The sequence below is a fragment of the Emydura macquarii genome, unplaced genomic scaffold (genome assembly GCF_026122565.2).
Source record: "Emydura macquarii macquarii isolate MOO-44397 ecotype Brisbane River unplaced genomic scaffold, CSIRO-AGI_Emac_v2 contig_1253, whole genome shotgun sequence".
NCBI lineage: Eukaryota > Metazoa > Chordata > Testudines > Chelidae > Emydura > Emydura macquarii.
This window is the reverse complement of record NW_027131390.1, coordinates 94,368,490-94,390,631: the sequence shown is the minus strand read 5'-3', so window position 1 is coordinate 94,390,631 and position 22,142 is coordinate 94,368,490. Positions and strand designations below refer to the sequence as shown.

Here is a 22,142-nt window from a genome sequence, read left to right as displayed (position 1 = left end):
CCAGTACTATATTCATTTTAAATTTAACAAAAAAAAAAAAAAAAAAAGGTCACAGGACACAGGGTGATTTCAGCAGCTGAAAGGAGATTTCAAGAGAATTCATGAACTGGAAAGGCTGGTAGGAGAATGCTTATTGGGGCAGGGGTGTATATGTTGGGAGAGTTTGGAGATTCTACCTACTCGGGTTTATCAGGGGAAGCAGTGTAGTTTGACAGTGAGATGGGCCCGTCAGGTTAAGAGGAACTTTATGTGATATACTGAAAAATAAAACTGGAAAACCTTGAATAAAAAATAATCATGTACTAAACAAATACCTTTTGTGTTTTGCTTGTAGCAGAGCTCTCTGCCTTGTTGTTAACTGAAGCAGCCTTGATGGATCTTACTACCAGTTGGGCAACCTGCGTGTATTTCAGTCACACATTGTTCTTGCAGGATTTCCTTAGGCTAAGCTGCAAAGTGTGAAAGAGTACTATTTAAGAAAGTCTGTGAATAAGTAGGAAATGAGGGATCAAACTAGGCATTATCAGAAGCAGTGCAGGACTTAGGGTCCTGGTAACAGGTTATTCTGAGCATCTAACCCTTAGGGTTTCCCCTCAGTGTATTTAATGTTTTGGAAATAGTGGGGGGGAAAGTTTCAGATTTTACTCTGGGTCCCCAAAACCTTCTGTGCAGCCCTGCTGCCCCGCACTCACCTCATAGTGGCTGGGGCTGGCTCCCCTCTCTTGGCATTGGGACCTTGGGCACAGGGTCACAACGCCACTTAGGTTTGACCCAGGTGCCCCTCTCTCATGACAGAGGGGCAACCAAGCCAAATTTAAACAATGTTGTGACTGCATGCGCTGGATTGCAGTGCCACTCACTGAAATTCCGTGTGTGTGGGGGCCTCTAGTCTTCCTCTGAGTTCCTGGCACCAGGCAAAGAACAATGTCTGCTGCATTTGGCACAGGCCAGCTCCTGAGGTCTGCTTTGGTAAATGGCTGTGGAGGCAGCTTTTGCTTGAGATGGGGATATATCAGGTACAATTTAAGGCATTATGTGGCTCCCTGTAACTGCCCCTTTCTAGAGCAGAATCATTGGCTGTGTCTTCAGTGAGAAAAGGAGTGTTTTTTTTACCATGGGTTAACTACCATGCATTAGCATGTAAAATCCTAGTGGAGATAAGGCACTGCAGTCTAACTATGAGGTAAGCTAGATGAGATCAGCCGTGGGCATTGTATCTAGTTAGGATTTTACAGCAAGATAACTATCCGGCATTAGTTATCTAATCTAGCTGTAAAAAACCACCTTTGTGTCAGTGAAGACAAAGCCATAGATTCTACTCCCTCTGGCCTGCAGTCAGACTCAGAAGTGTTATGGCAGGGGGTGTATTGTAATACTGTGGACTGGCAGTCAGCTGGGGGACTCCATTCAGGAGCCCAGGCAGGGAGATGAATCTAAGGATCAATCATGCCAAAGGTTTCCTCCCACAAATGAAACTGCAATTGATGTATGTATGTATGTATGATGAGAGACAAAGAGGAAAAATGGAGTGAGTCATTTTGTTTAAGGCCTTGTGTTCCCGTTGACACAGCGCTACGCCACTTGAGGGGGTGGTTTACCAGCATCGACTTCCCGATCGATTGAGCAGGTCTTCACTGACCGCTCAATCAATCCAGAAAGATCGCTCTGATGGCAGCAACTTTGCCGCTGTCAGTATAGACATACCCTGAGTTATTTCACCTACCGTCAAGCATAATTTACACCTTTGAAACAGACTTCATTTAAGTGAGCCCAAGATGGTAGAATAGGAGTAAACACTGCATTATTAATTATTATAATTAATGTTTAGTATTTGTTTTGTTGTAGCAATAGGAGCCCTAGACAAGGACCATTGTCCTAGTCATTATTCAAACACTAAACAAAAAGATGGTCCTTGCCCTACCATGCCTCCTTTTGAGCTGCAATTAACTCAAGATGAGTACATTTTGGAGTCAGTAGAAACCCATCAGTTTATTGTTTTAGCCAGAACAGATTTCACTTAAGTCTCCTTAAGTGTGCATGTTGCAAATCTGGTGATATGGTATTTCAACCTTGGAGCATGATATTTCTCCTTTGGTATATCCGTTTAAAATAGGATTAAGAAGAATTAATCCACAACATTTAGATGGGCTAAATTTGAGTATTCTATGTAGTTGCAGTAAATTTCATAAGGTAGAAAGGTAATGCAGCCTAGCATGTTTTAACATATATAGGGAAGGAACTAAAGCTTGGTTATCTATAATCCAATTTGGGTAATTATTTTAACTAACAATAAGGAATGTTAATCGAATCCACACTTGGCAGCCAAGACTTTACTAGGATTTACCTATGACTCTCACAAAGTCAATTGTTAACTAACAGTTTGCCTTAACAAAGAGACAAGGTGAGTGAAGTAATATCTTTTATTGAACCAACTTCTGTCTCTCTCACCAACAGAACTAGGTCCAATAAAAGATATTACTCACCCAACTTGTATCTCTAATATCCTGGGACCAACACTGCTACAAATACTACTGAATAGTTTGCCTTAATGACGTGCAGGTAAACACTCAGATCTGCTCTTTTCATTTTTACACCTTTCAGTCATAGACATATTCTTGCATTGATACCACAGTAGATTCTATTTAATGTTCCTTATTTTTAGATAGGTCAATTAAAGGTCACTGTATTCTAGTGCTCAGGTTGGTAGTCAGTGGCACTTTGAAGATGTCCTTGAGGCTCCATGGTTTGGTTACCACTAGCTGATTGACCTTTGAAGACATCTGTGCACTCAGCAGGTTAAAACAAAGAATCCTTCAGTGAGTCTTGATTTGTGTATTTAGGTTTTTCTTATTTTTTGTTAGTGTTGGTGGTGATGAGGGAAGGTTTCCAAGGTCTGTTTGCTTGAAGAAGGGGAGAATCTAAGTTTAGATATTTCTGAAATTTGGACTGTTTAAGGCTTTCATTTTTAAGCCTTGTTTGTTTTTTCTTATATGTTGAGGTGGTTGTTTTATTTACTTGAATTTACATTTTTGGTTACTAACTTTTAAAACAAAATTTCAGTGAGGGAAATTCAATATCTATGGATTATGAGGTCAATATGTCTGTTTTCTGTACCCAGCAGGTATTTCTTTGTGCTTTGAAGTACTTCAGCAACTTTGATTATTCAAAATGCTTTAAAATTTTAGAACTCTTTAGGAGTGAGATGTCCAGAGAGTGAATTAATATCTAGCATTTTCCAAGTGTGTTTTTCAGTGGAAAAATGTGTGTTTTTATTGTAGGGCTTAATCTGGGTAATGGTTCCCTGATTAGGTTTGTTTGTTTTTTGACAAAATCAGTTTAACAGGGGAACTGTAATGGGATTAGACTGGTCAGCTTTACAGTTAGGCCCCTGGTGTGAATCTGCCTGGGTTGGTAGTGACAAAGATTTTGCCATCTGATGGCTGTTGGTGGTTTATGTGAAATACATTGGTAGTCTCAGTCCAGCTGCTATTAGACAGGAATCTACATCACATATTGGCAACCTGGCATGTGGCAGTCTGATTATAGAGGCCAAGGAGTGAATGGAAGGAATGTGAACACTCTCTTCATTTACAGAAGTGATCTCTCCAAATCAGTGTTGGGACAGTGTGAGGGTAAACTTGTACCAACACTGCTTGTGCTGTAAACTGTTCAGTTTCCAAGACTGGAACCTTTCATGACGATACAATTCTTGAAGGAGAAACCTAGTTACAACTGATACAGTAGACAAATGTAATCTTAGGCCCTGTTTACATAAAAGTAACTTTCATTGGTGAAACAACACTGATGCAAATGCCTAATGTAGGTGTGCATAACTGATGTCATGCTGAAATAAGCTGCACATGAATAAGCTTTGTATTGTGTTAGTACAGCACATCCACACTGGGAGTTCGGACTGATGTCAGTCTATGTAGTTGTACCAATGTGAACTTCCTTAATGGAGAAAGGGTCCCAAATACCACTTAGGAAATTAGTGAAATAATTATAAGCCTTAAATTGTGGAAGACTCCAGGTACAGATGGGATAGGGTGTAAAAAGTTAGTGGTAGAGGATACAATGTAAAATTTTATCAGTTCTGAGTTGAAAGGAATCCATCTAAACATTTAGCCTTGTATTCATTTAATCCCTATGGAATGCAAAGACCCAACAGTATTTATGTGCTATAGACATCTTTATCTAATTGATTTATAATGATATCCTTACCAAAATATCATCTAAAATAGGTCTGAACCTTAATAGCCAATTACCATACATCTGGATTAAATGGTTCCAATATATGCAAGGTTTTCTGCATACATGTTATACTATTGATTTCTATTAAATGCTTTAAACACTGGGACTAAAGGAGCTATATGATGGAGGTATTTGGCTCATTTAATCGTCATATAAAATGAGATCTGCTCAAGTCTTTCGTTTAGAAGAATCATTTAGGCCCTGATTCTCTGAAGACTCATGCATGTGTTTAATATTATGTACCAGGAGTAGTCCTATTCATTTCAATGCAACTGCTCAAATTGCATGAAGTTAAACAATTTAATAAATCTTTGTGATTTGTTTTTATAAATCTTTCCAAAATATAATTTAAAAATCCACACTTTTTCTTCCAAGGAATCCAGTTAAAAGAAGGCCTCCTTAAGAACCCAGACTTTCATTTATTTTTGACACTGGTATTTGTGCCTCTTGAAACAATAGTTATGGGGAAGAGAAGGGGTAAATTTGGGAGGCTGTGGTGAGAAAAAGAGAATAAAGTTTACCTATGAAGACATTATTTCTACTAAGTTTGCTACCTCTTGTTGTTTCTGGGGTATGTGTTATTTTTGATCAATGCAACACCATAAAAGACTGCCCTTCTTACTAGTCATTGGTGTGTGCTAGTCTTCAGGCTTAACATAGTGAAAAATCTTACTAGGGGTATGTCTACACTGCCAAGTGAAGTCGACTTACTTAAAGTTGTAGCAGCGTGTACACACCATGCTGTTTGCGCAGGTCTTGTGCATCCACACTCACCATGCTTATTTTGACTTTCAAAGCAGTGCACTGTGGGTTGATATCCCACAGTGCAACTAGCCGCGGTGGCTGTTGGGATGATCATTGTCCCATGATGCAACGCTGCTTCCCTCTCCCTTCTTCCCCCAAACAGGAAAACTATTTTCGCACCATTTTTTTACTCCACACGCTTGCCATTATTGTGGAGACATGGAGCCAGCTCAACTCTGCACTATTATTGTGAGCGTCACAAATACATCGTGGCTTATCATTGAGTATTTTCGAAGTAGAGCAAGAAGCCAAAGCATAGGCAACAGTGATGCCACCGAGGCTGCCCTGCTACAAGCCATCGAGCAGAACAATTCCCAATTGCTGCAGGCTGTAACGCATCATCTGCAGTCCGTGGAGTGCCGGTTCTGGTCCCGGGAAACAAGCACAGACTGGTTGGACCTCATCGTTATGTAGCTGTGGGATGATGACCAGTGGCTGCAAAACTTTTGTATGTGAAAGGCAATTTTCCTCGAACTGTGCTCGGAGCTGGCCCTGTCCCTGAAGCACGTGAATACTTGCTTGAGACAAGCTCTGACTGTGGAGAAGAGAGTTGCCATCACTCTGTGGAAGCTGGCAACCCCCAACTGTTACCGCTTGGTTGGGAATCAATTCAGAGTCGGTAAATCTACAGTGGGCACCGCCATGATTCAAGTATGCAGGGCCATCAATACACTTCTGCTATGAAGGGTAGTGACTTTGGGAAATGTGCAGGACGTAGTGGAGGGGTTTGCCAGAATGGGCTTCCCAAACTGCGGGGAGGCCATTGATGAGACGCACATCCCTATCTTAGTGCCTGCCCACCTAACAACTGAGTACATAAACCGCAAGGGGTACTTCTCCATGGTCCTGCAGGACCTTGTGAATCTCCGGGGTCATTTCACCGACATCTATATGGGGTGGTCTGGGAAGGTGCATGATGCACGCGTATTTCGTAATTCGGGGCTGTTCTCTAATATGCAGGTGGGCACTTTTTTCTCCGACCAAAAAATTCATATTGGGGGTGTGGAAATGCCCATAGTGATCCTGCTTACCCCTTGCTTCCTTGGCTAATGAAGCCGTACACCAGGCACCTTGACAGCGACGAGTGTTTGAATAACAGGTTAAGCACTTGCAGAATGGTTGTAGAACGTGCCTTTGGGTGTTTAAAGGGCAGATGGAGGAGTCTCCTCACTAGGCTGAGTGAAAAGAACCTCCCTTTGGTGATATCTGCGTGCTGTGTTCTTCATAATGTGCATGAAGCGAAGGGTAAGAGGTTCCCCCAGGGTTGGGCTGTGGAGGCAGAAAGACTGGCCCCCAATTATGAGCAGCCAGATGCTAGCAGTATGCTTAGAGCTAACTGCAGAGCGCTTTGCATTAGGGAAGCATTGAAAACCAGGTTCTGCAATGAGATGCAGGACTGATTTATGTTCCTGTATGTTGTTTGCCTTTGCTAAACATCTCACCCAAATTGATATCTGTACCCTCCAAATCCCTCCAGGACAACATATGATTTAAAAAAGAAATGTGTTGAAATGATGCAAACTTTTATTTATGAACATTCAAGTCATGGGTGAAGGGGGGAAGTGTTCATTCACAGTCTCAAGGGGTAGGGTGGTTGCTTGCTGGCTAGCTGTCAGTGGGGCCGCCGCAGCTTTCTGCTCACCTCCACCGGGGTGGAGTGCATCACGTACTGCAGCCTGGCCATTCTTCTCTGAGACCTCTTGGGGGCAAGAGAGAGGCAGGGCAGCGCAGCCCTAGGTGGAGGAGCCTAGGTGCCTCTGCTCCTCCTGAAGCTCCACAAGCCGCCGGAGCATGTCTGCCTGGTTGCGCATGATTCGCAGCATCTCCTGTGTGGTACTGTGATCACGCTCCTGTATTTCTCTGCGACTCTCCCTGTCCATGTCCATATTCTGGGACAAGGTCAGCTGCCACGCTCTGAGCTCTGTCTCTGTGGCCGCGGAGGCATTCATGAGCTCACCAAACATGTCATCTCTTGGGTTTTTTTCCTCTTTCTAATCTGCGATAGTCTTTCCACAGCATTTCTTGAGGGTTGGGCCAAGGCAGAGGTGTCTACAGAATGAAAAGAAAATAACAAGGAAGCCATTGTTAGCAGACTGAAGAAAATGATACAACTGCAACAATGTAGACAATACTCCCATGCAGTGCACAGGGCAAACACAGATCCTCATTCCATTCTTAACATCCCAGAAGGGTTGGCTCGCTGTTCCCTTACCGAGATGGGAAGCAAGGAGATCTGCAGACAGCATGGGGAAAGGGGGGTGGATATAGTCTCTGCTTAAACCAAAGAAAAGTAATCAAAGTTTTTTGATAGAACACTGCAATGGGGAATACAAAGATACAGGGCATCTGCTGTATAGCTCAGGTATTTTAAACATGCGCCGTGAGATATCAGCTGATGATTATGGGAGCATATCTCATCACATAAATAATCTGTTCAGTGGGTAACCCCCCAGTAAAGTCTGATAAACACCTGAAATCCCCTTCTTGCCCCTCCCCCCCCAATGTAAAAGGACAGAACTGCTAAGAAGAAAAAAACTCACCAGATGTGCCTTCCCTGGGATCATTATTGCTGTCCTGTGTGCTGCTGGACTGCTCTAGGGTCAGGAATAGGTCCTGACTTTCAAAGAGAACGGACAACCCCCTCTCCTGCACCCTGCTCCTCCTCCACGGAGTCCTCATCATTGTCCATAGACTGGGACCTAGCAGAGGTATCGACGCTGCGGGGCGGCACCGTGGTGGGATCGCCACCGAGAATTGCATGCACCTCATCGTAGAAGCGGCATGTTTTGGGCGAGGAGCCAGAACAGTTGTTAGCTTCCCTGGCTTTCTGATATGACTGATGCAGCTCCTTGATCTTCACGCAGCACTGCTGCGCGTCTCTGTTGTGTCCCTTCTGCAGCATGCCCTGGGATATCTTCCCATAAATGTCCAGATTCTTTTGCTGGCTCTGAGCTGAGCTAAAACGGACTCCTCGCCCCACAGACCAATGAGATCTAAGGCCTCTGGTCAACTCCATGCTGGAGCGTGTTTAGACTTTGCAGTAGCCATAAAAGCTATCTCCACGCTGGCAGCACAGGAAATGAAAATTCAAATGTTCCCAGGGCTTGAGGGGAGAGGACATTTCCAGGTACCATGACCACAGTACAGCACAGCACGAATGTCCAGAGCAGTCACAATGGGGCATTGTGGGATACCTCCCGGAGGCCAATAAAGTTGATTTAAGTGAGGTTGTGTCTACACTGACACTAAATCGAACAAATAAATTCGAATTAGGCGCTACGCCACTTGCAGAGGTGGTCTTATTAAGTCGACTTTTGCCTTGACTTAAGTCGACTTAACTGTAGTGCCAGTGTAGACGCAGGTGTTCGGAGATCGACGTAAGTGACTTTACATTGACTCTGTCGCCAGTGTAGACCAGGCCTAGGACTTTGAGTATCTAGGTCTTTCTTAATGCCCCCCCCCTTAATATTAGTTTATATTTTATTTACTTTTCTCTGGTATTATGAATTTATCAATCTTATACATTAGATTTTCACTGCATAATTTTTACTAATTGTCCATTCTGAAAAAGTAATATAGGATACCACGAAAAATCCATGGGTGAGTCTTTTAGAAGAACAATACCTACCAGCACCTGCTCAATCTTCTTAACTACCTTTTTATTGGGAATGAATCCATGATCTATTGGATGTGGAGCTGTTTGAAGCCCAATAGCAAAGACAAAAATGGTTGAGCACTGGCAATTCCAGTGTGAGAACTAGTTCTACACCTTTTTCAGATCATAACCAATTAACTATTTCTTAGATAGAAACCCTGAATATTTATTGTCATATTATGGAACAAATAAGAGCATCTGGAAAGAATTGTCATTATAATTAAATTAGGCTTTCCAATTAGAGAAAATGGTGGGCCTTCTTCATGATTTAAAGCTGTGTAATTTGATTTAAAATGGGCTTATGGTTGCATTCATATAATTGGGAGGCATTAGCCATGACATAACCTCCTAGGTATCTAAAGAAATTATGAGCTCACAAAGGTAGGAACATATCACTAAGTCCTAAACAGACAGCATTTTTGATCTCCACTGACCTTTGGTTGGATTAACTCCACTCTTTATAACATAATTTCGTTTGCAGCAGCTCAGGTCTACTATCAGGTTTTGCTGATTCAGGATTAAAAATATCTCAGTGGCTGAAGATCTTGTTAACATGAACTGCCCATCTATTTGTGGAGTTTTGTGGAAAGGAGAGGGAAGATGCTATGGTTAGTTAATTTTCTGGTGCATAGGCTGAATTTGTGTGCAGATCATGTTTGGCAACCCTCCTCAGTTATTTACTTCAGATTTATATGCACACATACTGTATCGGGGGGGAAGGAAGGAAGCTGCATTTCTTCAAAGAGAAGCCCTTCTGGCTAGTTGCAAACTATACGTGAGATAATGTGAGGTAATGATAATGAGCCTGATTTTTCCACTGCTGTGTAGTTTGTACCTGTGAACAGTGGATGATCTGGTGGTGGTTTACACTCACTTTGCATGGGGGTTTATATTTTCAGAAGGTGTAAAGCAGTGGAAAATCAAGCCCAGTATTTTTATCTTAAATTGACAATCATTTTCTCAGTAAGCAAAATCACTTGCATCAGCATCAGGTCCAGTGTTGCATAAGTTAGACACTGTACATTAATAATGAGGCTTATAGGATGTTCATATGTTATTGACCTATTGGCAGGTATGTGAAAGATTCTATTATTTGGCACCGAAGACAACCTGTGTCTGGACAAATGACATATAAATGCTTGTTGCCTGCTGGACAAGCAGCTGACCTGCACTTAAACATCCTCCCTGCATTGATGGACCTGAGTTCATTGAGAACTTAATAGTGAAAAGAATAACTGTTTGCCTATTTCAGTTTCCTTGGTATTTGTTGGGTCCTCTGGCCATAGCACAGCATCTCCAAACCCTTTCGGGATGCCAAGAGCACAGTGTAGACCCAAATATCAGACAACACAACCTAGATTTGCACAACAATTCATTGTGGCTACAAAAAATTGGGGCTACTATATTTTCTTGTCTTACACCAAATTTGGGATTCAGGCTGAGATTGAAAATATTTTTCCTAGCCTGACTTCTAAACTCTAAACCAGTTTTTCCCTTGCTTTATGCCTGGGTTAACAGTCAGAAAGAGAGCTTTACAGGGTAATAATTAAAGCAAAAATTGAATGCTTAAATGGTACAGCCCTTCTAATTTTTAACTGGTGTTAAGCAGGATGAAAACCATTTTCTATTCTCTGAAGACTTTGTACAGAAACAGTAGGCCATATTAAATGAAGTTTGATAGTGGTTAGCTTCCCAGATTTGACTTTATATTAAAATTTATAATCAGAAAAGTAGAACATTTCATTGTATTCTCTCTGTAGTCTAACTGCATTGCTCTATTGCAGCTCTTCTAATTGAAAAAGACACAGTTATTAAAGAGCTTCTGAAACCTTGTGCTGACAGGATTTTGTGTTCTCACTCCATTCCATGGATAGGTAGATGATCATGCTTTTGTTGTAAGGGAAGTGGGACTCAGTTCCCTATTGTCATCCATCTCAATCCACATCCACACCTTTAAAGAACAATTTAAAACTATTCTCCGCAGTGTTTAACTATATCCCCCGATTTTAAAATATATCTACCCTGACCATTTGTTTATACGATAATCCTTTTCCCTCTCCTTTTATTCTTGTCAGAGGTCCCTAGCTTTATTTATCAGTACACTTGTGTTTATTGAGTTCCAATAGTGTGCTTGCCAATTGTACAAAACCATGAGAGAAATGAACTCTGCCTCAAAAAGCTTAAAATCTAAACAGATAGTAGTATATTTGAGGCTCATAATGATCCAGAATCCCACAATATATATCTAACTACCCGTATCATTTAAAACAACAACCCGCCAGAGGGAGAGAGGAGTCAATTTCTGCTTTTCATTTTCCTGATATGAATCCACTGGCTTTAGTGGAGGAATTCCTCAAGCGTAATTGAGGGTACAGTTTGGCCCAGTGTTGTTATATGTAACAACACGTCTTTCTTTGGTGGATTATTGTTGACAAGTTTTAGTAGAAGTGTGTTTTAAATAGGCAATTGACTGAAGACCACTTGGTGCCCCAGGAGGAGAATCCTGGTATAAGAGACAGTGTGGGATAAGGGGTGCAAAGACAACCAAGGGAAAAGGCTACTACAGGAGCAACCTGGAAAAGTGAAGGGAGTGGGAGGTGGGAGAAATTTTGTGAGGATGTTCTGTTTGCATTTTGCATGTTTGTTATGTTTATTGTGGCTGTTGTTCAGTGTCCTGTACACCTCAGGAAGAGTACACTTCTAGATTAAATTGATAATGTTTACTGCTCTCCAGCTTTATGTTGGCTTTGCAGTGGTAGCCAGCATGGAGAACAAAAGTTAATTGACAAACCCTATTCTTAGAGCTGTGTTGACATCACTGAGGACACTGACACACAGATAAGGAGCCTCTTCAGCACACTGTATTCAGACAAACCTCTTGATGAGGTCAGTGGGAGATCTGCCTGATTAAGGAGTGCTGAATAAGGGCATAGGACGTAAACAAGCCTGGGCTGCGTTTGCATTATAAGAAACTTGAGAATAACAATCAACATTTCAATAGGAAATTGAAGATTTTCATGTGATAGGGTAGGAATTTATCTTTTGTCTAAGGCAAAACACAGATGTGGAAGTGAGAGGTACATGAGATGTCTAAGGAGGTATTGTGGACAGCCAGGGATTTGTGTTTATTTGTTCCTTCTCCATATTTTATGTTGTTGTGTATAGTTTTGTAGAACTGTTTAATTAGCTATAAAGATATATTAAACAGGCAACGCGGGAGAGGAGAGAAATGTTCTTGTAGCTTGAAAAGAGGAAAGTAGAAACAACTGGGGAAAAATCAATAGTAAAAAATGATTGGACAGTTAATACTTTAATGAAAACATTAAAAATATTATTTGGTGAGAGTTTGTTCCAATGTGACTTTCAAAGGGTAAGGTATTTTAAAAATATTGGCCCATTTCTTTCAAATATCTAGATGCCACTAGAACTAACTGCTCATGAGTTGTTGAAAGCTACACAGGCAGGGCTCCAAAGAGCAAGACAAAACATGTTGCTGAAAAAAATAAATTAGGTGGTCTTTTATTTCTGTTACATTCAGCAGAACAATTCCATGCGCTCCATGTTAAAATGTCTAACTTTTTGTGGGCCCAATCTGACTCCCATAAAATCAGTGGCTTCAGCTGGACTTGGATCAGACTATAAGAATGTGTCCCAATAAAAGGCATGATTCTGCAGATAGTATGTGCATTGAATTCAATGAGAGTTTGTCAGGGAAGCCTTGTGCATACTTGAGAAAGTAGGCATGCTAACCACTGTGCTCTCCTACCACACCTGTAACACACCTTGGAGTGAAATCCTGGATCCATTGAAATCAATGGGAGTTTTGCCAATGACTTCAGTGAAACCAGGATTTTATTCCTTGGACCTACACATGAAAGTGCTCATGATCATGTAAGTAAGCCAGCCTCTATTCAGACTGGATTTGTTCTGAGCAAGGCTAAACATCATGTTGTTCTCTACCGTGTAACTCTGCACTGTATCAGTACCAGAGTGGCAGCAGGATCCGAACTTTTGTTTACTGCACTACAGTGAGTATGGAAAGCTTAACGAACCCTAATTATGTTAAAGATTATATTTATTTGGAGAAAAAATAAAAAAGACAGCAATAGATTTTGCATAACTGAGAGAAAATGTTTTCTAAAATTCTAAATATTGTAGACTCTTCATAAGAAGTGAACTCAATGATCTCCTACTGGCAGTTGCATTTGTGTTTAACAACAAGGAGAAACCTAATGTATAGAGCTTTCAAAACATGAAGTAAGGGAGTGGCATCCTTTGAGCAAAAACTACCAGGGTCCTATCTGCTTAAGTATTTCCCAAGTTTCAGCACTCTGATTATATGAGAATGCACCATTGTTGGGGGCATGTCTGGATTAAGGAAGTACTTCCTCATGCTATTTCCTTTCCCAAACAATATAAAAAATGGCCCTTTCAACTAAACGTTTAGAGCTGGCCATTTTGTGCATTGTCCAACTTGGGCTCCACCACCATCACAAGATAACCCTTTCCGCATTTGTGTAAATGGCTACACGGTTTATTGTAATTTCCTTTATATTTTCCTGGTGATTTTGTTTTGATTTATACCTAAGCTTGGGTGCTGAACCCACTCTAAAAGACTTGTACAGGAAGGCTAGACAAAGAAAAACAAAACAGTTCTCCTTCACCTGCTTATTGCATCCTGTAACTTCTATGTATGACCTCTGAACCACTCAAGTTCAGAACTGAGCTCTGAAGTGTTGAGTCCGTGCCGTCTGATTTGGCCAGCATAGGAGAGAGACTAGAAATTGTAATGGATTATTGTGTAATGCCTTCTCCAAGAATACGAAGTATTCTGACTATGCTCCCAATTGGGGCTGCAGAATGAAGGAAAACTAAGTACATGTATAGTTACTCCGAACTTGGTTCTGCCTAGCATGGTCCAGGGGATAGAGATATCTGTTGAATGAATCAATAGCATTTATAATGCTCCCATCACAGCAGTAGCTAAATGATTGTATTTTAATTCAGACTTTGCTAGTGACTCACTGTGCCACCCTGGGCAAGTTGCTTACGGCCTAATTTTTCAGGCTAAAAAAGAAAGTGCTCAGCAAGTCTGAAAATCAGGAGCTAAACCTCTTGGTGCCTCAGTTTACTCATTTATAAAAAACTCACCTTCCTCAGTGGGACATTGGAAGCATTGTCTAATGTTTTTAAAGTGTGTTGAGGTCCTCAAATGAAAGCCATAGGAAAACTTGTGGAGAGTTAGTTTCCTAAGGCGAGCTTAACCCTTCAGTGTGCACTCCCTGGAACCTCTCAGAATGACAGAGTACTGCTGGGAAGAGTGAGTAAGAGGTTACGGGCCCTGCCATGCTGCCATAGCTGAGGCACGTTTGCAGGGGAATCTGGAGAAGTCCCTCTACTCAGCTGCTTTGCTCACTTTTGAACCCTGATAGACCTCCATACCAGGGAAGGAGAGTTTGCAAACTGCAATTCAAGTATAGCCAAGGTGTCTGAGTATTACTCTGTTCTCCTCTGTGCACTTTTTACAGGATGAGAGTATTTGGGCCTTGGTGAATATAGGTTTTTTGTCACTGTATATCACTTTAGCACAAGTGAACATATTTAACTGGGTTGTAACTAGTATTTATATGTGCTGTATTTGTTGTGCCTTTGTTTATGTATTTAAGACAGAGTAGACATAGCTATTGTTATTATATATTGTAAAGTGTTGTGACTCAGCACTATGGGTGTCTTGAAAATTAAACATTTAACTGATTACTCTGCTTACTATAGTATGACTAATTTGGAAAGAGACTGAAGTTTGTATTCCTGATTTTGATGTGTGGGTTTGATTTGCCCAGAGGTTATTCCAATGTGTAGACTGGACAGTGCGGACCTGATTTACCTCTGACACTGGTTTTACACTGGGGTAAATCCATAGACTAAAGTGAAATTACTTCTGATTTACACTGATATAAGAGCAAAGTCAGGCCATCAGTTTTATTATGTATTTAACTATAGTACAATTTTTTTTAAATGGGGCATATTCTGCTCTTTTTGTTTACTCTATTGCAAATCTGCTATGTAGTAGTGTAACAGAACAGAAATGAGTCCGTACTTTCTTACTGCGTTTCCTCATGACAAATCTGTATTCAATTTACAAGTGTCTCCATAAATCTCAGCAACATTTCAAGTTGTGTATTTTACTTCTTTAAAAATGTGTTATTTCTTCCGTGTTTTCTTTTCGGGAGCCAAAGCCCAAAGATCTTACAACTCTCATTAAATATTGAGGACATGATACTCTCACAGATCTCATTGAGGTTAATGGTAGTTTTGTGTAATAAATCCTGAAACACTGTTGGAATTGGCCTCTGATGTTTTAATTCAGTAGCTTACTTTCCACACAAACACTTCCTGTGGTTTGTTTTTAAAGGTCTCCTTTCAATGGTCTTCACTGGCAGCATGCCTTATTGGTTTTCTTACACACTCTTCCACTAATTCTCTGCCTCAGGTAAAGGTTGACCGACTGCAAAGTGTAATGGGAATGACCTAAATTTATGTTAGAGTGCTACAAACTTTTCCTCAATAACTAAACAGCAGTGGCTTGATAGCCAGTAAGTCTTTTGTAATTGGAACTGAAGCAGACTGTGTAATTGGATAGGGGTGGAATTAAATGAGTCAAAATCAAAGAGTAACTGATTCTTCACAGGCAACATAAAAGCAAGAAACCAATGTTCTATTTATAAAGTTCTGCTCCCATATCTCCCCCCCTCCCCCATTTTGCTTCCCTTGTATTTTCTGTTATGCAAGACAATTGGATGAAAACAGGATCTTTGGTTTCTCAAGAATTCATCTGTTCCTGCTGCTAATTCCCTAGTTGATGTCACTGAGGATTACATGTCTTCAGGTAGGAAATAAGATGATCTCTGACACAAAGATCCTGTATTCATGCAAATATCCTAAATAATAAAGAAGGAAACCGAAAATGTTCACTCAGATTTTTTAACACACTTTACAAATTCTGCTCTCATTTATACAGGTGCAGACCCATTAAAAACATTAGGATTCTGCCCAGGGGGGAGCACATTCTGACTCAATAGGTTTTGCTGAAGTGCCAGTATCTGCTTCAATTAAGAGAGCTGTATTGTTAATATGAACAATGTATTCTTTTTAAATTCCAAAACAACTAACTTATGATTGTTCATCAACTGTTTTACATGACTATGTCTTCTGTTTAAGTAGGAATTCAAAAATTATACTCAGGGAGCTTTCCTTCTTAGTTGGATATCTATTATTTACTCCTTTTGAATTCAGTTTTAATACGCAGTAGTAGCTAGCATAAGGAAATAGGATTGTAACATTAATTGTAAGTTTCTAATTTGACTGGAAATCTAAAACAAAAGTTATTTTTGTTTTCTCTAGGACAAAAAATGTAAATTGCCCAACTACTTTTTTGAAATTTTAAACAGAATAAATGTTAACATTTATATTGTATTCAGAATGTGTTAGCTTTAGTGACAACATGCATGTGATTTAAAAAAAAAATTTGAACACTATATGGAAATGTAACTACATTACTGACCTTTTAAGAAACCTTGTCTCATAACATGGTTTATACATGAGTTCAGTAACAATAAGGTACTTCACTGCATGGCAAACGAACTATTGACTTTGCTTGGGATTCGTACCAGGATGTGGGCAGCTCAATAGAGAAAGCTCTATGAGGGGAAAAACACTTTTCACAAAGGAAACAGCACACCACCTTTGTTTCCAGCTGGAATAAAACATCTATTAAGAGGGAAAGATTTTGGTTCAGCGACTTTGACTATTGTTGGCATATGGAACTGCCTGTTTAAAAACTTATTGCAGAAGCGTAGTGTTTGACTTTATAAAGATGGCAGGGTTTCTGAAATGTTATGAACAGGGGAAAGAGGAGGGACATTTCTGTCCTCCATTTAGGAGGACTGTTCCTGTTAAGGTATATCTGTACTTTGTGGAATGGGTGTCAGGTATAATAAAGTACATGCTTAACTTCAATGAGTCTACTCACGTGCTTAAAGTTAAGCATGTGCTTAAGTGGCTTACTTATTTGGAGTCTGTCACCTTTGACTTGCACACCATGGACCTAATATATCACTATTGATGTCAGTGTCAGCAGGATCAGTCCCCAATGTTGCCTTAGGCATTGTATTACAATATAAATATAATACTTATAAGGAAAGTACATTTAGAAAGATTTTAAATGCAGGAAATAATCTATTTGTTGGGATAACAAAAAAGACTCATGAGAACTTTATTAGCTTCTATTCTAGTTTTACTTACAAACAGGATTTCAGATTTTTCTAGATTTGTATTATACAGACTGAGTTTAACTTGGATTGCATATAATTACATTGTGTAAAATCTCCTTTCAAGATATCTACACACTGCCAATCTGATATGTTACACATAGATATCAGATAGCACCTGAAAAAAAGTGTTTTATGGAAGTTGCATACTTACCCACAAGCAGTTAGAATCTCATTCTAACATGGATATTTTTGATTATCCTTAAAAGGGTGATAGCATGTGTTAAGGTGGTTAAATGGACTTTCTGGTATGATATATTACAGTAAAGGAAACATTTGTTTGTTTCAAATAGCCAGTAAGTTTAACTTAAGTGGGGATAAGCTATTGTAAAGGCAATGATGGCTACACTAAATGTGTGTTCTGATGGAAAGGCATTAACAAGTTGGTACAAAAGAAATGCCCTAAGCTGCTCAGTTGTCTGTATTGATGGAATACAGTTTGTTTCATCACTGGACAAGCAATATATATGAAACCTCTTGTTTTCCCCTAGGCCCATATCAAATGATTATGTTGGTTTCAAAGACTGAACATTAATAACTGCAAATCAAAGTGGTAAGGAAAATAAAGTATATAGAATTAAACTCTAAAAGAACATACCACTCAGGTTTTTAATCAAGTACTTTTATTAACAACCTTACACAGCAGAGTTTTGCAAGCCAATCCATTACTGAGAACTGAAACACCCACTCCCCCCCCCCCCAAAAAAAAACAAAACAAAACAAAAACAAACAAACAAAAAAAAAAACCTACCATTTGACAGAAGAGGCTTTGGTTATAAATTACATTGTCTATAGCAGAATTAAACTATTGTAAACCAAACAGCTTATAGTGAGGGGGGAAATTCTTGAATATCAATCAAAAGAATTTTTAACAGCAACACACTTGGAACATTTACATATAGACAGAGAAACATTTTCTAAATTTTAAACAGTCACTTGCTACACGCTAAAAGTGTTTAGTTCACGTATCTATACAACCAGACAAGCACTAAAACTTCGTGAACTAACCACTTGTCCACAGGTCCTGCCTAGACACTTTGCCATCAACATGAAAGTGTTTATATAAATAAGTCACTTAAACTTCACAGAAACTAAAAGAAAATATAAAATTCCAACTGTAAATAAAACTGTACATTATGGTCAGTCTTGTTTTTTCCAAAATCTTGTGTAACTTTTTTTTTTTTTTTTAAATTGTTCTTTATTACAAAATGATTGGAAGGAGACTGTGTTAGCTAGAATGAAAACTTGAAGACTCTGATTCTGTAGAAACAGAAGAGTGTCCCCCACGTTTGCCTTTGGAAAGGATCTTAAGGCTTGATCCTCTGCTAACTGATGTCAAGGCATTTTGTGCCGATGTTTTGAATTTGGCACCCAAGAAGGCATAAAGAATTGGATTCAGGCAACAGTGGAAAAATGCTAGGGCTTCTGTAATAGAGATCCATTTGTGTACAATCGTCTCAAAGCTGCAGCCACGCCTGATGACTCCTAGTAGGATGAAGGTATCTGTGCTGATGCCAATGTAGTAAGGCAGCCAGCAGGCAAAAAAGGCAAGGATGAGAATGACTGTGGTCTTCAATGCTTTGCGCTTCTGGTGACCCTTAGAGTGTGACAGCTTAGAAATTATAATACAGTAGCAAGTCAGGATAATTAGACCAGGCAACACCAGTCCTACCAAAATATGCTGAAATCTGAATGAAATCAGCCAATTGTCATGAGGGTAGATGCGATCACATACATACCTTCCACCAACTTCACTAGTACTCGCAAAGATTATATCAGGCACTGTCAAAAGCACAGCTGGTAGCCATACACCTATGTACACTACCTTTTCAGCTAACAGCTTTCTTGGTCTCTGGCTATTGGTAGCATGGACTATCGCCAGGTAACGATCTAAACTTATGAAGGCCAAAATCAGGACACTGCTGTACAGGTTGACAGTGTAAATGACATGGACTGCCTTGCATAGAAATTTCCCAAAGTACCAGTTTACGGCTGCATCCACAGACCAGAATGGTAAAGTGATGACAAAAAGGAGGTCAGCCACTGAAAGGTGCAACCTATATTTGTCGGTCATGCTTCTTAATTTCTTCTGGTAGCCCATGACAACAATAACCAATCCGTTGCCAATGATTCCTGTCACAAAGATGATGGAGTAGATGACTGGCAAAAAGATACGGTTGAAATCAGCATTTTCATGCCCAAAGCATGGCTCTTCAACGTCCCCGTAGTCCCGGCCCGAACCAAACTCATCAGTGCCATTATCGGAAAATTCAATGATGAACCCAGAAGACAGCTACAAGAAAATGAAAGAAAGCTGTTAGACCTCAACTCTACCTCAGCCAAGACTTTTCACTATGTATGGTAGATATTTTCATTGTCTAAAGAGCCTCCTAAGAAGGCATAGTCATGGATAGCAAAAGCCTTCCAAATGCTAATAAAAAAAACATAGTAAGGTAAATTTTACATTAAACTTAATTATCAAAGCAATTAATATTTAAAACTTGTGATCACTTCTACTTCATTCTCCCTCCCCCGTGGGAAACAAGAACTTCGAAGACAATGTTTGTGTGTGGGGAGAGGGCGAGAAGGATAATTGCCACTCCCTACAATATTATCCTGGTTTCTGTATACTTATTGTATACCATGTTTTTTTTTAAAAATCAGATTCACTTTACAAATGGAAAAGGCCTATTGAATCATCTAGCCCATCTCCTGCTATTGTAGGATAGCTTGCCACAGAATATCACTCAGAAGAGCAGTTTCATTTTAATTCTTACTACACAAGTGTATAGAGGTCCATAAATAAATCTTTAACCAGTAAACCTGCTTCCCCAGATCTCCCACTGATTCAGCTAAAGCAATTAAAAAAAAACAACAACCCCAAACCAAATGAAGAGGAAACAATAGCAGCAAGGGGTCCCTGCAGAGGAGCAACTGACAGGTCCTCAGAACACAGGGGACCTCTTAAAGAGAGGAGATCCACACCCTCAGAAAGGTCACCTTCCCCTCCCTATATTGCAGCTGCAGGAGGTCATGGGACTAAGAGGGATTGAAGCTTGGAGCCTAGCTGGGGAAACTGTTGAATTGTGCGGGCTAGTGGAAAAAGGAAGCGAAACAGTGGAGGCATGAAAGTGCATCAGGAAACCACCAACAGTTATGTACCAAGCTGGCAAAGCAATGCAGGCTGGAGGGAGTGGCCACCTAAGGTTAAGTCACTCTTTTAGGATCAAGTTTTTTCTTTTAATGCAATTACTTTTTATTTATAAATCTAATAAATATATTTACATAGGTTTTATGCATCCCAAGAGATCATAAGGCACTTATAAACAATGTGATACATCAGCTCCAAATGGATTGGTCTACTTATGCATTTTATAAGTTGTGTAAAAGATGAATCTTGATAGATCTAGCCAATTTTTGGCCTTATCTCCCTTCTCCCCTCCCCCAGTTCCACTGGTTAAATGGGAGAGAAAGTGTGGGCACCCATACTCCACTACATCATCTGCAAAATCCGATGTTGATGCATCCTGGCTCTGCAGCACTGCAAACCCCCAAATCTGGTACCTGGCCTCCAGCACCAAAATTCCACTGGCTAAATTGAAAAACTAGTCGTGCCAAATAAATAAATAAATAAATAAATCCAGCACTGCAAAACCTGTATCCAGCACTTTGTGTACCCTATGAGCAAGTAGACTCATTCTGTGTTGAGGTTGAGACCCTGGAATTTGAGGGCTGGCTACAAAAGTTGGTTTCATCCAGGTGGATCCAACTTTTATCTTTTTCAGCAAACTTATCAGGGCGGCACCCTCCACCCCAAACCTTACATTTCACGGCACACTCCTCCCAGCCAGAGCACCCTTTGCCATTGGCACTGGGAGGGAAGGCAGCAAGGACAGAAGAAAAGTGTTTGAAATTCATAGTTCACCGCCAGTCTGAGAGCTCCGCTTTAAAAAGCGCACGGGGCCGCAAGCACTACAAGAGGCTGGGGGCCAAACTCTGCCCTTTCACCCTCTGCAAACCAAACCCCTCCAAGTGAAGAGGGCTCGGAGCCGGAGTGCGGCATTCAACTCTGATCTCTTTGGATGCCCTGCACGTCCATGTCAGGGTGTCGGCCAACGCTACGCCCCTGCACCTCACCTCAGACGGAACGCAAAGTGCACGTCGGATCCCGCTAGGCACAAGCAACAGCCCCTGCATCCCTGTCTCCAGCAGAGCAGAAGACGCGCCTGCTCCCAGAGCGATCATCCCCTGCCTGCACTCTGGCCCCAGGATGATCCCCCGGCCGCCTGCATCAATGCACTTTTGTTTGCAAACAGCTGGCACATGGGCGCGTGAGACGGGCGGGTTCCTCGCTACGGTCCCGGCGCCAGGCGCCCCCCAGTGCGGCGCCCACCCGGGCCAACAGCTCTCGGCTCCGCGCAAGGGGCTGAGGCAGGCTCCCGTCCGAGCTCGGCTATTCCACTGGCTCCCGCGCCCGCCCGCCCGCGCCGTTCCCCGCACTTACATCCAGGCTGTCCAGGCTGTCCGCCATCCGGCCGCCCCCGGCCGCCGAGCTGCCCATGCCGCGCGTCTCGCTGCGCTGCGCTGCGCCCCGCCAATCGCAGCTGCGCCACGCAAACTCCGGAGTCTCTGTCAGTCCGCGGCGCGCGCTCCGGACTTTTATAAGCCCCCCGCCCCGCCCTGTGGCTCCTCCCAGGCGGGGGGTTCGCAGCAGCAGCGGCAGCCGCCGCCTGTGCCCTCAGCCTGTCCGGTAGTGAGCATGTGCGGCTGCCTCGGGTCGGGCCGTCAGTGGCGAGCCCAGGGCTCCGCCGGGCGGGGTGGCCGGCAGCGCCGAGGGCTGCACTGCCACATCGGGGCGGGGAGGCTCCGCGCGGCTGCTGCCCCTGCCCTGCCCTGCCCTTGTCCGGCGTCCGTCTCAATGAGGCGCGTCCCTGCCCTTCAGCCGCCTCCGTGCGGAGATACTCCTCTCCGCCACCCGACGGGCGCTGTGGGGGCCCCGCCAGCAGGGCGGCAGCCCCTCGCAGCCAGAGCGCTGTGCTGCCCCATGGAGCCCAGGCTGGCCGAGGTGCAGAGAAGGACGCTTTGCTGGGTGACCTGGGGGCCGT

General features: G+C 41.8%; 1 protein-coding gene across 1 annotated transcript; it reads right to left on the bottom strand.

Moving 5' to 3' along the window:
- Window positions 1-17,730: 17,730 nt before the first annotated feature.
- On the bottom strand, window positions 17,731-21,662 carry CXCR4 (C-X-C motif chemokine receptor 4). The gene is made up of 2 exons (XM_067549908.1): window positions 21,542-21,662; window positions 17,731-19,330 (listed from the first exon to the last, which is right to left on the bottom strand). The coding sequence occupies exons 1-2, from the start codon at window positions 21,596-21,598 to the stop codon at window positions 18,266-18,268; spliced, it is 1,122 nt and encodes a 373-aa protein (XP_067406009.1). The 5' UTR covers window positions 21,599-21,662; the 3' UTR covers window positions 17,731-18,265.
- Window positions 21,663-22,142: the final 480 nt, after the last annotated feature.